At 41.9% G+C, this 16,345-nt stretch overlaps 1 protein-coding gene across 3 annotated transcripts in view; it reads right to left on the bottom strand.

Moving 5' to 3' along the window:
* The window catches only part of ABCC1 (ATP binding cassette subfamily C member 1 (ABCC1 blood group)), an 872,430-nt gene that overhangs the window by 490,550 nt on the left and 365,535 nt on the right, over nt 1-16,345 (bottom strand). For all 3 annotated transcript variants that reach the window (XM_069210194.1, XM_069210193.1, XM_069210195.1), the window contains one exon: nt 10,384-10,453. In XM_069210194.1, the coding sequence (XP_069066295.1) occupies nt 10,384-10,453 (70 nt within the window). The remainder of the gene's footprint in view (nt 1-10,383; nt 10,454-16,345) is intronic.

The following is a 16,345-nucleotide window of genomic DNA, read 5'->3' on the forward strand; positions in this document are numbered from 1 at the left end:
TCTTCTAGGAGATGTGATAGCTATTAGGAAGGTGACTTTCCATGTTAAGTATTGCATCTCACAAGAGTGCATGGGTTCAAATGGTGGACCCATGGGTCGTGTTAATACAATATTGAGATTCCATGAAGGAACTGGTGGTGTTCTTGGGGGAATGATTCTTTTTAGACCCTCCATAAATGCTTTTATGACTGGGATTCTAAAGAGTGATGTTGAATGTGTAATTTGCAGATAGGGAGAAATTGCTGTGAGATGTATTTTAATGGATGAAAAAGCTAGTTTAGATTTTTGTAAGTGTAATAAGTAGCTTACAATGTCTTTTGTTGACGCATGCAGTGGTTGAATTTCATTATTATGACAGTAATACATCTTTTCCATTTATTTGCATAACAATGTCTTGTAGTAGGTTTCCTAGCTTGTTTAATGACCTCCATACATTCTTGTGTAAGGTCTAGATGTCCAAATTCTAAGACTTCATGAGCCAGATTGCTAGATTGAGCGATGCTGGATTTGGGTGTCTGATCTGTTGTTTGTGTTGAGTTAACAGATCTGGTCTGTTTGGTAGCTTGATATGAGGTACTACTGACAGGTCTAGTAGTGTTGTGTACCACGGTTGGCGAGCCCAAGTTGGTGCTACTAGTATTAGTTTGAGTTTGTTTTGACTCAATTTGTTTACTAGATACGGAAGGAGTGGGAGAGGGGGAAAAGCGTAAGCAAATATCCCTGACCAACTCATCCATAACGCATTGCCATCGGAGTGAGGGTGCGGGTACCTGGATGCAAAGTTTTGGTATTTTGTGTTTTCTTTTGTTTGCGAATAGGTCTATTTGCGGCGTTCCCCAGTTTTGAAAGTAGGTTTTCAGTATCTGGGGATGAAGTTCCCATTCGTGTATCTGTTGGTGATCTCGACTGAGATTGTCGGCCAACTGGTTTTGAAATCCTGGGATGTACTGTGCTGTTAGGCAAATGTGATTTGCCCAATGCCAAATCTTCTGTGCTAAGAGACACAGCTGTGATGAGTGTGTCCCTCCCTGCTTGTTTAGGTAATAGATTGTTGTCATGTTGTCTGTTTTGACAAGAATGTGTTTGTGAACTATTAAAGGTTGAAAAGCGTTCAATGCTAGAAACACTGCTAATAGTTCTAGTTGATTTATTTGAAGTTGTCTTTGTTGTGTGTCCCATTGTCCCTGGATGCTGTGTTGGTTGAGGTGTGCTCCCCATCCTACCATGGAAGCATCTGTTGTGATCACGTATTGAGGCACTGGGACCTGGAAAGGCCGCACTTGGTTATAATTTAAAGGATTCCACCACTGAAGCGAGGAGTGTGTTTGGAGGTCTATCAACACTAGATCTTGAAGTTGACCCTGTGCTTGTGTCCATTGTGTTGTTAGACACTGTTGTAAGGGCCGCATGTGTAACCTTGTGTTTGGGACAATGGCTACGCATGAAGACATCATGCCTAGAAGTTTCATCACAAACCTTCCTTGATACTGTTGATTTGGGTGCATGCTTTGTACTACGTTTTAGAATGCTTGTACCCTTTGTGGACTTGGAGTGGCAATCCCTTTTTGTGTGTTGATTTTTGCTCCTAATTATTGTTGTATTTGACACGGTTGTAAGTGTGATTTTAGGTAGTTTATTGAGAAAACCAGCTTGTGAAGGGTTTCTATGACGTATTTTGTGTGTTGAAGACACTGTTTCTGAGTGCTGGTTTTTATTAACCAATCGTCTAGGTACGGGAATACGTGTATGTGCTGTCTTCTGATATGTGCAGCTACTACTGCAAGGCATTTTGTAAATACCCTTGGTGCTGTTATCCCGAATGGTAACACTTTGAATTGGTAGTGTCCTCCTTGGATTACAAACCTTAAGTATTTCCTATGGGAAGGATGTATGGGTATATGGAAGTAAGCATCCTTGAGGTCTAATGCTGACATGTAGTCTTGTTGTCTGAGTAAGGGAATCACGTCTTGAAGTGTTACCATGTGAAAATGATCTGATTTGATGTAAAGGTTTAGTGTTCTGAGATCCAAGATGGGTCTCAGTGTTTTGTCCTTTTTTGGTATTAGAAAATACAGGGAATAAACGCCTGTTCCTTTCTGATGGTTGGGCACTAGTTCTATTGCCTCTTTTTGTAATACCGCTTGGACTTCTAGTTGTAATAGATCCAAGTGCTGTTTGGACATGTGTGCTTTTGGAGGCACATTTGGAGGTAATTGTAGGAATTCTATGCAATAACCATGTTGGATAATGGCTAGGACCCATGAGTCTGTAGTTATTTCTTCCCAATTTTTGTAATAATCTGTGAGTCTCCCCCCCCCACTGGTGTTATGTGTTGGGGATGTGTGACATTGGAGTCACTGTTTAGTTTGTGGGGTTATTGTGGTTTGGAATTTTCCTCTTGTTTTGGGGAACTGTCCACCCCTATATTGTCCCCGAAAGCCTCCTCTTTGGTATTGGCCCTGGTATGTGGGTCTGGCCTGTGAGGTTGAAGGTTCTGTGCTTTGGGCCTGAAACCCCCCTCTAAAGTGTGGCTTCCTGAATGTGCCTCTGCTCTGTGGGGAGTAGAGCGCGCCCCATGGCCTTGGCCGTATCCGTATCTTTCTTCAGCTTTTCTATAGCTGTATCCACCTCCGGCCCAAACAACTGTTGTCCATTAAAAGGCATATTCAGCACAGCCTGCTGGATCTCTGGCTTAAATCCGGAGGTGCGTAGCTATGCGTGTCTCCGAATAGTGACCGCCGTGTTCACTGTTCTGGCGGCTGTGTCCGCTGCGTCCATAGCTGATCGTATTTGGTTGTTGGAGATACTTTGGCCCTCCTCCACCACTTGTGCACGCTTTTGAAACTCTTTGGGAAGATGTTCAATTAAATGCTGCATTTCGTCTCAATGAGTCCTGTCATATCTTGCCAATAAATCTTGGGAATTGGCAATACGCCACTGATTGGCTGCTTGTGCTGCAACCCTTTTTCCTGCTGAATCAAACTTTCGACTTTCTTTGTCGGGTGGTGGTGCATCCCCTGAAGTCTGAGTTTGTCCTTTTGCGGGCTGCTCCTACTACTAGTGAGTCAGGTGTTAGTTGTTGCTTGATGTACACAGGGTCCGTAGGGGGAGGTTTGTATTTCTTCTCCACCCTCGATGTGATGGCTCTGCCTTTGACGGGGTCTTGAAACACCTGTTTCGCATGTTTTAACATGCCTGGTAACATAGGCCGACTCTGGTATTGGCTATGTGTTGATGACAGGGCATTGAATAAAAAGTCATCCTCTATGGTTCTGCATGCAGTGCTACATTGTGAAAAGTAGCTGCTCTGGACACCACCTGCATGTAAGCAGTACTGTCTTCTGGTGGTGATGGTGTTGACGGGTAGCAATCAAGACTATTGTCAGATACTGGTGGGTCATATAGATCCCATGCATCTGGGTCATCCTGGCTCATCCCTGTGTGCGTTGGTGATTGCATCATTGAGGGTGTTGCAATTGGTGACAGTTGTGGTGAGTGCTGTGGCGAAAAACGTGGTGGAGTTTTTTCTTTAGCCACTTTTGCTTTTGGCTGTTTTTCTGTTTCTTGGAAAGCGAGTTTCCGTTTCATTTTAATTGGGGGAAGAGTTCTTATTTTCCCTGTGTCCTTCTGAATATGGAGCCTTCTTTGTGTATAGTCTGGCTCTCCCATCTCTAATTCTTGTCCAAATTTATGGCCTTGTAGTTGTGATGAAAGGCCTTGTTCTTCTGAATAGGAGCTCTGTTTCGGCTCCAAGGCTGGGTCTTTCGGCACCGGAACCTTTTCCGCAGTCTTTTTCGGCTCCGAAGCCACCTTTTTCAGTTTCGGAGTGCCGATATCTCGGTGCCGAGTTTGGTCGGATCCAGTATCTCGGTGCCGAGTAAACTCTGTGCCAGTATCTTGACCGGAGTCGGATGTCTTCGACACGTGTGTGCGCTTTTTCGGTGCCGATGGTTGGTCACCGTGCTTACGGGTTAAGCTATGGCCTGCCAGTGGTGGCGACCCCAGGGCTTTCATCATCTTTGTGTGAGTTTTGGCCGGGGCAGGTTTACTCACGGTTTGTTGCCTCGCCGGCTGCTCACTTTCGGCCTCATCCGAATCAGAAATGGAGAAAGTCTCCTCTTCTTCGGCGTCATGGTGTCCTACCGGCGTCGATGCCATTTGAAGCCTTCGAGCTCTCCGGTCCCGTAGCGTCTTCTTCAACCGAAATGCCCGACAGGCCTCACAGGTATCCTCTTTGTGTTCGGGGGACAAACACAAATTACAGACCAAATGCTGGTCTGTATAAGGATACTTATTGTGGCGTTAGCGGCAGAAGCGGAATGGGGTCTGTTCCATGCGCCTTGAAGACTCACGCGGTCGAGCAGACTAGGCCCCGCCAGGGAGTGGAAGCCCCGAGCGGCTAACGGAGCTCTTCTTTTCTTCGGTGTCGATCTGCTATTACTAACCCGATACCGAACGCAAACAATACCGTCAAATTTTCCAAGATTTAACTAACTTTCCGAACCGAAATACGGAGCGAAGAGGAACACGTCCGAACCCGATGGCGGAAAGAAAACAATCTAAGATGGAGTCGACGCCCATGCGCAATGGAGCCGAAAGGGGAGGAGTCCCTCGATCTCGTGACTCGAAAAGACTTCTTCGAAGAAAAAGAACTTGTAACACTCCGAGCCCAACATTAGATGGCAAGATAATGCACAGCCTGTGTATCTGCAGCTACACATGCCATCGAACATATATATATATAGACACACACATATATATATATATACACACACATATATATATATATATATATATATATACACACACATATATATATACACACACATATATATATATATATATATATACACACACATATATATATATACACACACATATATATATATATATATATATATATATATATACACACACACATATATATACACACATATATACACATACACACACACATATTCACACACACACACATATATATATATATATATATATATACACACACACACACGCATACACATCATACATACCCACCAAACCCTGTGGCTTTTTTATGTATTATAAAAAAAAAAAAAAAAAAAGCTCATGAAGTTACACTACCATAGATATTTGACAGTTACTATGGTAAGTAATAGGCAGAAACAAACTAGCAAACTAAATCTGGATTATTGTACTTATTCTGTCTTAATCTTGTACTTGGTTAGTGAAAACTTAAACCCCTTGACTGATTGTGACTATTTCTCTTTAAAATTCGAGTAAGACCTACAAATTACTATATTTGAGATTATAGTGGTCATAAGTTTTTTTTATTTTTTATTATTTCGTGCTTTTGAATCGCGTTCAATTTTTTGTGCTAATGCACAGCTAATGTACAGCTTATATTTAAACTCTGAGTGGTGCAATTTTTTTTAATTTTTTTTAATTGCTTGAGGTAGTACTGCATTTTAGGAATTGGGTTGACTCAGTTTAGTCTCCAGTTTCCACTTTAACTGGGTGAATACTGGCACTGATAGACTGGCCAATCAATCTTGTAACCGAAACTGATAAGTGGAAAATGAGTCAATGCCATGCTAATATTTACATATTTTTTTGTTTTTATAGAAATCCACTTGCATTTGAGCAAACTGATCAAAAGGTGAACTTTCGTAACATCTCCAAGCAGTCACAACTGAATCAAATAATTTTTGACCTGACGACAATGTACAAATTAGGTAAGCTTTTAAGAGCAATAACTTGCTTATTATTTTTAATTTATGCCAAGCTGTCACTGTTAGAGCATGTGTACTTCGTACAACATGATAAATTCAAAATAGTAATAAACCGTGAATGCTGTATGACGATAGTGCTCATAACGTACAATGAGATTTGGATACTTCAAAACTACTTATACTGTTGGGTAATTTGGTGTTAAATATGTATTCATATGTAATAAATAAATGTATGGACCCTAGATTTGACTCCAAAAGGTGATTGGCAGTTAGCTAATCATATTTATGAGGAAACACATTTACAGTTTGATTTAACTAAAATGGACTGGTCGTGAGGTAAAAGAATAGTTAGAAATTATTGTCCAACTTTCACAATAACAGATTACTTATGTCTTTTCACACTTCATTATTGAGAAAAAAGAGAGTACACGCAGCTTTACAAGTAAATAAATATATAAAGCTGCAATTGTTTAAATATTTTTGAATACTGGTGAAATAATTGTGAAATTAAAGAGATCTGGTGTTCTATTTGCCTGTAAGAAAAAGTCTGTTTTCCTTCATACTCAGAGTTGGTTGGTTGTCTTTTGGACTCTGTGTGACCAGAAAAAACTACTTTGATTGCGCACATTAAGAGTAAAAAGAACCTACTGTAGAATATCAATCGAGATTTTCACATCACCATTTGGCCTAAAACCTCCAAGAAAGGGACACAGATGTCTATTACTGGACTGCCAAAACAGATTTGAGTTTTTTTTTCATTAAGGACAATTTTGGCTACTTAATTTTCTGTGTCCATATAATGCACTTTTATTTTATCGTGCAGCCATTATCTTTTTGATATGATATACTGTGTAATACAAATGAAGTGCAATCACTGAGGAAAGTCTGCAAATACATGATTCAAAAACTGACACACAAGGCCGTTATGTATTTCTGAAAGGGTGCCTGAATGGGTCACTGTTTGTGCTGGGATGTTTATATGCCCCTAATCAGGATCAGGACAAGTACTTTTCACATCTCGAGTACATACTGGCAGATTGGGCACATATATCCTGGGAGGGAACTCTAATGCAGTACTGGATATTCACCTAGACTGCTCTCACCAGCCCCACCCCCAGCTCCTCTTCCCCCCCTCCACGAACAGCAGCCCAAACAAAGCAAGCCAAAATGTTACAATGGGTACACAATTGAGGCCTCGCTGGTGTAAACAGCAACAGCGGTTCCGGGAGTAGTCATTGGGAATAGTCATTCTACTCGCCCTAACACTCCCGCCTCGACAGGTTCCTCTGCTCATCCTTTTATCACCACAGGTTGCACATGCGGCATACTTAGGGAAAACACCATCTGACCACACCCTACTGGAAATCACTTTAACATGGGGACACCCTCCACCCCGGACTAACATGCGCTTTCAGCCCACCCACCTGGAAGATGTGGTGCTCCGCAACAAACTTGCGGGTGCGATCGATATCTATTTCCGGGAAAATGAAGGCACCACATCCTCACTGCTGACCGAATAGGAGGCAAGTTAAAGTTGTTATCAAAGGGACGTCCATTAGCACAATAGTGGGTGCTAGGATGGAAGTTCTGTGAGAACTCACACAAGTAGAAAAGTGTCGCAATTCAACATCTGGCTTCGCTCGACCAGAGTAATGAGCCGCAATTACAGGAAGCTAACATGACCTATGCGGAACTTTTAGAAGGCCTCAGAAATATTGATTACAAGGCCTATACACAGAGAAGACCTGAAGAAACTGATAGGGCAGGGACGCTCCTAGCTAGGCTGATACATTGGAACAATCACTGATGCCAATTATAGCCATGCAGTACTCAGCAGGAGAAACCATAATGACCCAGGCTGCCATAAACACGGTGTTCCAGGACTCCTACGCAGCTCTATACGCAGCTCCCCCTCCTCCTGACTTAGCGACGTTCCTAGACCATATCACACTACCAAGGGTACTGGCAACGGAGTGGGAATGCCTTAAGGACCCAATTTCCTCTCAGGAAATATGAGAAGCCATCAGGGCTCTTGTCTGCAATAAAACACCTGGACTAGACGCCCTACCCATGGAAATTTATGCCACCTTTGCGCATAAATTGATCCCACATTTGGAGAAACTATATAATGTCTCTTTCACAGCGGGTATTCTACCCCCGAAAACTTGAGAATCGTTAGTGACCTCTCTTTTAAAACTCTGTAGACCACCATCTGACTTGTCGTCCTACAGGCCACGGTCCTTATTAGGCACAGAATATAAAATTCTCAGTAAGATACTGACAGCCCGTCTAGTACCCCCTCCTTCCTCGTTTACTCCACACAGACCAAAGTAGTTTTATACCTGGCCGTAATACCTCATTGAACACACTTCGTCTATTTATGCTAATGGACGCTGCCAAGTGCCACTACTCATAATTGGGTTGCATCCACTTAGACATAAAACAAGTCTTTGACAGCCTCAGCTGGGACTACATGTTGGCAGTCCTGGCAACATTTGGGATAACAAATGAATACCTTAAATGGGTAAGGTTACTATATACAGAACCAACTGCTCAGGCTCGAATGGGACATCTCAGTTCATCCACATATAAGATTCCCGGGGGACCAGGCAAGGATGCCCCCAACCCCGCTGCTATTTGTTCTAGCATTGGAACCCTTGGCACATGCTAACCGGTGCACTGGAGATAAGCTGGGGTATCACACTAAATTCTTCGGTCCATTCGATATCTCTCTATGCAGACGACATGATCCTATACTATAGAGACTTACACAGTAACCTGGCCTTAGCTGTAAACGTATCTGAGCTCGGAGTCCTCTCTCTGGTCTGCGAGACAACACCAATAAATTGTATGCATTCTCCTTTAACGAATCGTACACTGACCAAACTGTGCGTTTTGGAGATCTCCACATTAAGATAGCCCCAAACTGCTTTCGATACCTCAGCATACATGCATATAGCGAAAAACCCAAAATATTGGCAGGCAACCTAGATAAAGCTATCGCAGGGGCCCGATCACAGGTAGCCTTCTGGTACACACTTCCACTGACATCGATTGGCCACCTAGCACAAGCAAAAATGGTAATGCTGCAATGCTTGTTGTATTACTTACCTAAGCTGCTAATTGTTGTGCCAGCCCAGATATTCAAAACTATCGACTCGATACTAACAGACCTGATTTGGGGTGGAGGTAGCCGGAGAGTGAGTCTAAATTAACTGCGGAGGCTACCAGATGAGGGTGGACTGGGAGCCCCAGAGTTCAAAGTTTATTGCATAGCTGGTCAATTGCAATGTCAAGTGAACTGACAGGTAAATGGGATACCTACGCCGCATTCCTATGGCTCACTGGACTCCTCCACACACACATTATCACTATCGGACTACAAAGCAACAGGCAGCAGAGGGGGGTGGGATAGGGATTGGTTATGATGTAAAAGTTGTTAATGTTGCATTTATGACTCAGAATTGTTTTACAAAATAAATCATATGGCTGAGGAAACTGAATGTAATGTAACCCACTGTTATTCTATTGATTGAAGCAAAAAAACATGTATAAATGAGATAAAGTTTGCATTAAAAAAAAAAAAAAAAAGTGCAATCTTAATTTTTTTTATGAGATATTTACACTTTACTGCCACCATTTTCAATATAGTCTTTGTTGTTACATTGGATAAATTGTGTGGCATATTGTATCCACATAAATGTTAACACAATTCTAGCTATTACCAGCAATTAAATAACCATTGACCATTCTCTTTTTCTTAGACCCCCCCCCCCCAAAAAAAACTCTTCAGGCCTAATACCAAACATTAGGTAGATTTGTAAAGCACAGTCTCACCATGGGGGTTATCCTGGAGCTGAGCAGGTACTTTGATATCTGCTAGGTTTGAGAAACTGCTTAATGAAGCCCCTCGTTTTTCTATTAAAGATAGATTTGCTAAAACGTTCTACATCTCTCCAAAGATCTTTCCATGCACTGTCTGGATTGCCTGTGGTCACTACTCTTCCCCACCCCATGCAAGCAGTCCATCTAGGTGATGTAGAGTTCTATTGCAATAGTTTATATATTTTAGACACTAGGTCTTTAGGCCACTCCAGTCACTAAAGTGTTTCAATAGCTATCAAAGCTCGAAAGACAGCTAGTCTGTTAGGGGTGCCTCTTCTGTACTTTAAACCCTTTTTTAGGGTGTGTCCGAGGATCAAATCTTACCCTTATTTAAATGTCTGACAGTGTCCTACATTGCCCAACTTGCGAGTTGCACTTTAATGTTGTCGCTAGGGAGTAGCTACATAGCATTTCATCTACCAGATACAGATTATACTGGACTTCAAAGCACCATACTGCTATCTTGTAACACTGGCTTCAAAATGACAAATATATTATTGCTCAAAACAAATCATTTGACAAGGTTTTTATTGGCAACACGTTCTGTCCAAAACGGCCTTCTTCAGGTGAGGAAAACCATTATGGTTGAAACGTTTTGATTATTACAACAGGACTTACACCCATTACACTGCACTGACCCTGAATATTGGTTGCAACCAGATTTATGCAAGGACTGTCAGCCTATAAATATATTATTGTGTATACATTTTCTTTCAAGGTTACACATAACTTAAACACCAGGATATTTTTAACGCTTTGAAACAGTGCTGTCAAACAACATCAATCTTACTCTTTCAAAGACGGAGGATCACTTCTTGACCAGGAGAATGTAGCATCCTTAACTGTAATGCTTCCTTCAGCTAGAAAAGAAACATATTTACAAAATATTTTAATCAGGTAATTGAGTACATATTGTTCTGGACACTCGTGACGTGTGGCAAAACAAATTTAGTTTTGGGGCAGTAAGGATGCTTCAGAACCATCAAATAGGAAAGGGAAAGCCATACAGAATTAAATACACCCACTCATGAATGGTCATCATCCTAAAAATCGTTTCATTAAAAGCAGAAAAAACAAAGGTTACCAACAAAATTCCAGTAATGAAAAAACGTTTTCACAGAGATTCAAAACAGGTGGTGGTTCAGGGTGATAGAACTGCAGCTGGCTCAATTAAATAATTATAAGGATTAAAACACCTCCACTGAAAAAAATGCATGGTGTACTTGACGTTTTGTTGACTATCTTACCCAAAGTGTTAGAAACTGTGTCTTTAGTTGGCAAGGTACGCATGCACCCTGTTAAAGTAGGGAACACAATCCTAATCAGGGGAGGTCAGATATATGACCTAAATTAACCTGTGCTCAACGCTCTGGTAGATTTGCACAGAGCAATCAGGGTTAACTTTCTTGGCAATGTGTACTGTGCACTTCTGAGAAGTAGGACTGGAGAGGGGGGCACCTCAGGCAAGAGTAGGACTGACAGATGGCAGAGTCCTGCAGCATCAGGAGAGTTGCAGGCAGTCTGATTTCCAGGAGACTGCAAAAGCAAGGGGCAAGCCAACAAGCCCTTGGAGAATCTTGGGTTTAAGGATGTGGAGAACAGGTTTAGTCCTTTTCACTCTAGGCAAGAAGCAGCAGGCCAACACAGCAAAGAAAGTAGGCAAGTGGCAGACCCTCCCTACAGCTAGCAGTAGGCCAACACAGCAATGTAGTTAGAGTGGCAGACCCTTCTGGCAGCACAGCAGTCGGGCCTTCCTGGCAGAATGTCCTTGGTTCTAGTAGAGTTATGATTTGATGGGGTTTGGGGTCCAGTACTTATACCCAGTTGAGCTTTTGACGTGGCGGAGACTTTGAAGAGAGGCCCTGCCTTCCCTGCATTCAGAGACTATACAGGGGGTTATGTAGCTCTTTGTGTGGAGGCAGGAACAGCTCTATTCAGGTGTGAGGTAGTGCTAAGATCCGTTCCCACATCAAGCCTGTTTCTGGCCCGTTAAGGCCCATCAAGTCACGTCTAAACTCCAAATGCGTGTGGCTGTCTAGAGGGAATGCACAAAGCCCAGCTGTCATCCGCCCCAGACCTGTATTCAGAGACAGGAAGAGGCACAGAATGGTTAAAGTAAGAAAATGCCAACTTTCTAAAAGTGGTATTTTGAGACCTACACTTTAAAATATTACTTTACCATAAGTTAGGACTTTAAATTGTGAGTACAGAGACACCAATCTTCACATTTCTCTCTTGTCCCAAATGGAAATTACAATTAATAGATGTTTTAAGGCAATCCCAATGTTAACCTATAGGGGAGAGAGGTATTGCAGTAGTGAAAAATTAAGTTAACGGTTTATTACTACCTGGACATGTTAAGACTTATTTACACTCCGCCCTGCCCTTGGGGCTACTAGGGCCTAACCTGGGAGTGACTTACATGTAATAAAAAGGAAGGTTTGGGCCTGGCAAGTGGGTGCACTTGTCAGATCAAAATGGCAGTTTATAAACTACCCACACAGGCTCTGCAGTGGCAGGCCTGAGACATGTCTAGATGGCTACTGTAGTAGCTGACCAAATCAGTGCAGCAGGTCCATAGTAGCATTTAATTTACAGACCGGGGGAACATATAGTGCTCTTTACCAGGAACTTTTACTTTCCCTATTAGGATCTATAATTTACTTCACAATATCTTTCAAAATATATATTATTCACACCACACCATTAACCATCATAATTTTACATCCCAAATACTGGCCAATGCTTGCAAGCCTCCCATCCTCTTTAAGGCAGCACCATACCATGCCTAAATACAAATATTCAAGTTACTTTATCAAACAATTTATCTTTACATAAATCAAAGTCTAGGTGTTGTCAGAAGTATGGTATATAAAGCAGGAAACACAACATGAAACAACTGTTAGATGTTGCAGCAGAAGAAAGACTATGCAAACTCAATGGAGCTTCTATGCCAATAACATCTCCTCAGAGAGGGGAGTAGAAGGGTAATCATTCCATGCACGTGTCACATTCTCTATTTCAATCAAATTCAAAGTGTTTTACTTAAGAGTCTTAGCAGTTTAAGGTATCACTGTCTTACCTTAACCTACCAGTCAATGCATTGATTCCTCAACATGAGAGCCCTGTTTGTAGCCACTGAACAGAGACTGCAAAAACTTGAGTTACTTGCAAATGCAGGTTTTCAGGATTATCTTCTTTAATAAAGTGATATATTTACTTGGCAATTGTAAAATCATAAGGGATCATAAATAAAGATGAAATAAATATTAAGATTTAATTCTCACAAGCCCTGCAAAATGTCACTTTTGAATTTCTCTTCAATAAAGTTTCAAGTTCCTGGGTGGATGAAGGGGCAGTGGGGTGAAAAAATAGTTACTTCAATTTCAACAGATCCTTTTAGACAGCTGATTGCATTGGTGTGCCTCCTTTTACTTTAACGTCTAAACAGTACAAGCAATAAAACGTCTCAAGTGACTTTGATTTGGTCACCTTGCTTACACAAATGTAGGATAGGTATATAGCGACAATAGCTTTGTGTGGTATGTGTAAAATGGTGTTTCACCTTTTTATAGTCTACTTGAAGTCCCTATTTTTAGATATGACAAAGCAACAACACTGTTTTAGCTTGGTAAGATAAAAGAATACATATAGAATATTGGTTAAAATGCTGAACCAATGACTTTGAACAATGTGCAGTAGGCTACAGACAAAGATAACAGACGTTTCACAAGAACTGTTTAAACTATTAGACTGGATCTTGGTGTGCACAGTCAGTGATGACAATCATTTTTAGAGCGGTGTTGCTTTTGGGGGGATGGTGGGGGAATATCTTTTTTCCTGCAATACCCCCGGAACACTGGAAGAGTATTATTGGCTTGGAACTGCTGTTTGGCACTTGGAAACAAAGATATTTGTTTTCAAATTTCCTGATGTTTACAAAACAGTGGCAAAAAACATAAGTCCACTCCTTTATCACAGCACTCCTATGGCTATGAAGTGTCATTTTTGGCCTATGTTTCTTGAACAGATTAATCTAGAAACAGGTGGATGCTGAAGGACCTTGTTGGAAGGTGATGGAGGAAAGATTGGGTTAAAGTTAAAGCAAGAAGATTGAAACTATATGCAGAACATTTGAATCCACACGAGAAGATGAGAGGAAGATGTGGGTACACAATTTAAAGATGTAGATAAGAAAAGGTTTTCCACCATGTAATCACCATCAAACAAGAAGACAACACCACCATTATGACTGTCAATGTAGTTCAAGAAATGGTCCAATACATTGGAATAGGCACACAGAAATCTAAACGCAATCAAACATCAACAATTTGTCCTTTTGGACGGTGGTGTATAGGATCATGCGAGAAATGACAGGACACAGACCCTCCCAGACATCGCTTGTGGCACTATTGGGACATGTCAGACAGGTACTAAATGAGAATAGGCGACTTATCGCAATGCTGATTCTTCTGGCAAAACGGAGGGTGGTGATGCATTGGGGATGGCGCCCAGCACCCACTGTAACTGCCTGGTTGCGCGATGTAACTTACTGTCAGGAGCAACTAGACACATGCTGGGACTTAATGCCACAACTCTCCCGACCCAAAGATATTTGGGGCTCCTTCCGGTCATACATGTACGCACATTTTGTGAGCCCAGCATTTTCCCTGTGCCCTAATATAGCCCAGTGTTCAAGGATTCCTAAAAGACCTAGGCAAGGAGCCCCAGACATTTCTGGGAAATAGTATTATTTGTTTAAAAGTGTTTTTTACTGCTACCCGTGCCTATTTACTGTAGATTCTCTGTGTTTCAGGCAGCTTGACCTTTTAAAGTGGTATTTTTTTTAAGCCATTACTGTGTGAATTTCCCTTCTAGTTTGTGGCACAGGACTGCATAAAAGCCCTCCCCCCCTCTTTTCTAAGTAAAAAGGCTATATACATCTTGCAGTGTGTGTTTAGGAGACTGCTTAATCTGTTTCAGTGATTTGTGTTTAGAAAATGTCTGCATCCCCTGTTTTTGGCTTAAAAAAGCCACATTTCAGAGTGCGCGACAAGCAGCATTTCAGTGTTTTTTTAAACAATCTCTCCCTTACCTGGAAAGTAGACTCTGCTAGCTTGGAAGTTTGGATTCAGCCTGTCTGTATCCAAGGAGATTGTGAATAGAGAAGCAGGTGCCTCCTCCCTGCCCACAGGGACTGGACTTCAGTTGACGTGCCCCTTATATAAGTTCCTATTGGTTGTTGCATATGGTGTTGTGATAGGTTGTTGGGGGCTGGTCGTTCTATTGGTTTAGGGATTAGAGTTGGATTTTGATTGATTGGTTCCTGGTTCTAGGGCTGGGGTTGTGATTGGTGGTAGGGCTGAGATTCTGATTGGTTCTTGGTTTTTATGGTTTGGGTTTGTGACTGGTTGTCAGGATTAGGGGTATGATTGATGATTAGGGTTGGGTCTCCCAATGGTTGTTTGAAACAGGGTTACAAATCTGATTGGTTAGGGTTAGGACTAGGTTTCTACTGGCCAATAGGGCTTCTTAAGCTTAGGGCTCAGGGCGTCGTGGTTAAGGGCGGAGTGGACAAGGGCAGTTGCCTGTTTGGGCCTGTTCAGGACTGATTTGCTGCCAAAGTATCCATTTACCAAAAAGGACTGTACACCCTACACATCAATCAACATGCAAACACACTATCTGCAAAGACATCCAACTCCTGAATCACAAACTGACCACATACAGATTGCAATGTCCCATCATCCAACACAATGCCCCATTTACAACAACTATACACATATCCACCACAACTACAACAGTAAAACACCTTCATTCTTGCAGAAAACACTACTCTGTTCACTCCCACTAACACAACCTGCCATCACCCACACAACACAAAACCACACTATACATTACTTTCAGCCTTCCAGATACACACTCCCTGTTCATACAAACCAACAACACTATCCTCTGTTTACTCCACACAGACCACCTTTTATCATAACAATTCCCAAACCCAGCCTTCCAATACACCACCTACAAACGCCCTTCCCATCTCTTCACCAATTATACACAACCATATAATCCTCACACTCCACCAAACATATTACCTATTTCAGTCATCACAACTAACACATCCATCGCCTCTTACACACCTCATATATTCATCTTCAAAACACAACACCCCCTGTAAGACTAATTCCACTCACCAGCACTAACTCACAAACAAATCCCTCACCTAAAACAACTACATCAATATCCTCTCACTATTCCACAAAAACAATACAGACCACACACATCAGCACATCAAATGAACACAAACTTTCACTATACTTATTGTCACACCCACTCCCACCCTCATGAGTGCACAAAGAATACAAATCCCGTCCTATCTTTACCTCTGCATTCTCAATTTTCACAAACACCTACCACAAGCAGCCCCAACCCAGCAATGTTCATTCACTCGCCTCTCCTCCACTGCACAATTTAGAGCCTTAACTCATGATCCGCATGCTCCTCCACCACCCCTAACCCATACTCCACCCACAATAAACAGCAGCAAACAAAATAAACAACATGCCACTCTTAACAACTCTGCATCCCCTTGTCTATTACATAATAAGGCTACCCTGCAAAAAACAATACACTCTTCATGTCTCTCTCAGCCTCCAAGTCCACCACCCACACAGACAGACCCAACAAAATGCCTCCTAAATCTGCTGGAAGAGGAACACTATTGAAAAACAAGGCTATTGTAACCCTCACAC

The sequence above is a fragment of the Pleurodeles waltl genome, chromosome 10, assembly GCF_031143425.1.
Source record: "Pleurodeles waltl isolate 20211129_DDA chromosome 10, aPleWal1.hap1.20221129, whole genome shotgun sequence".
NCBI classification, from domain to species: Eukaryota; Metazoa; Chordata; class Amphibia; order Caudata; family Salamandridae; genus Pleurodeles; species Pleurodeles waltl.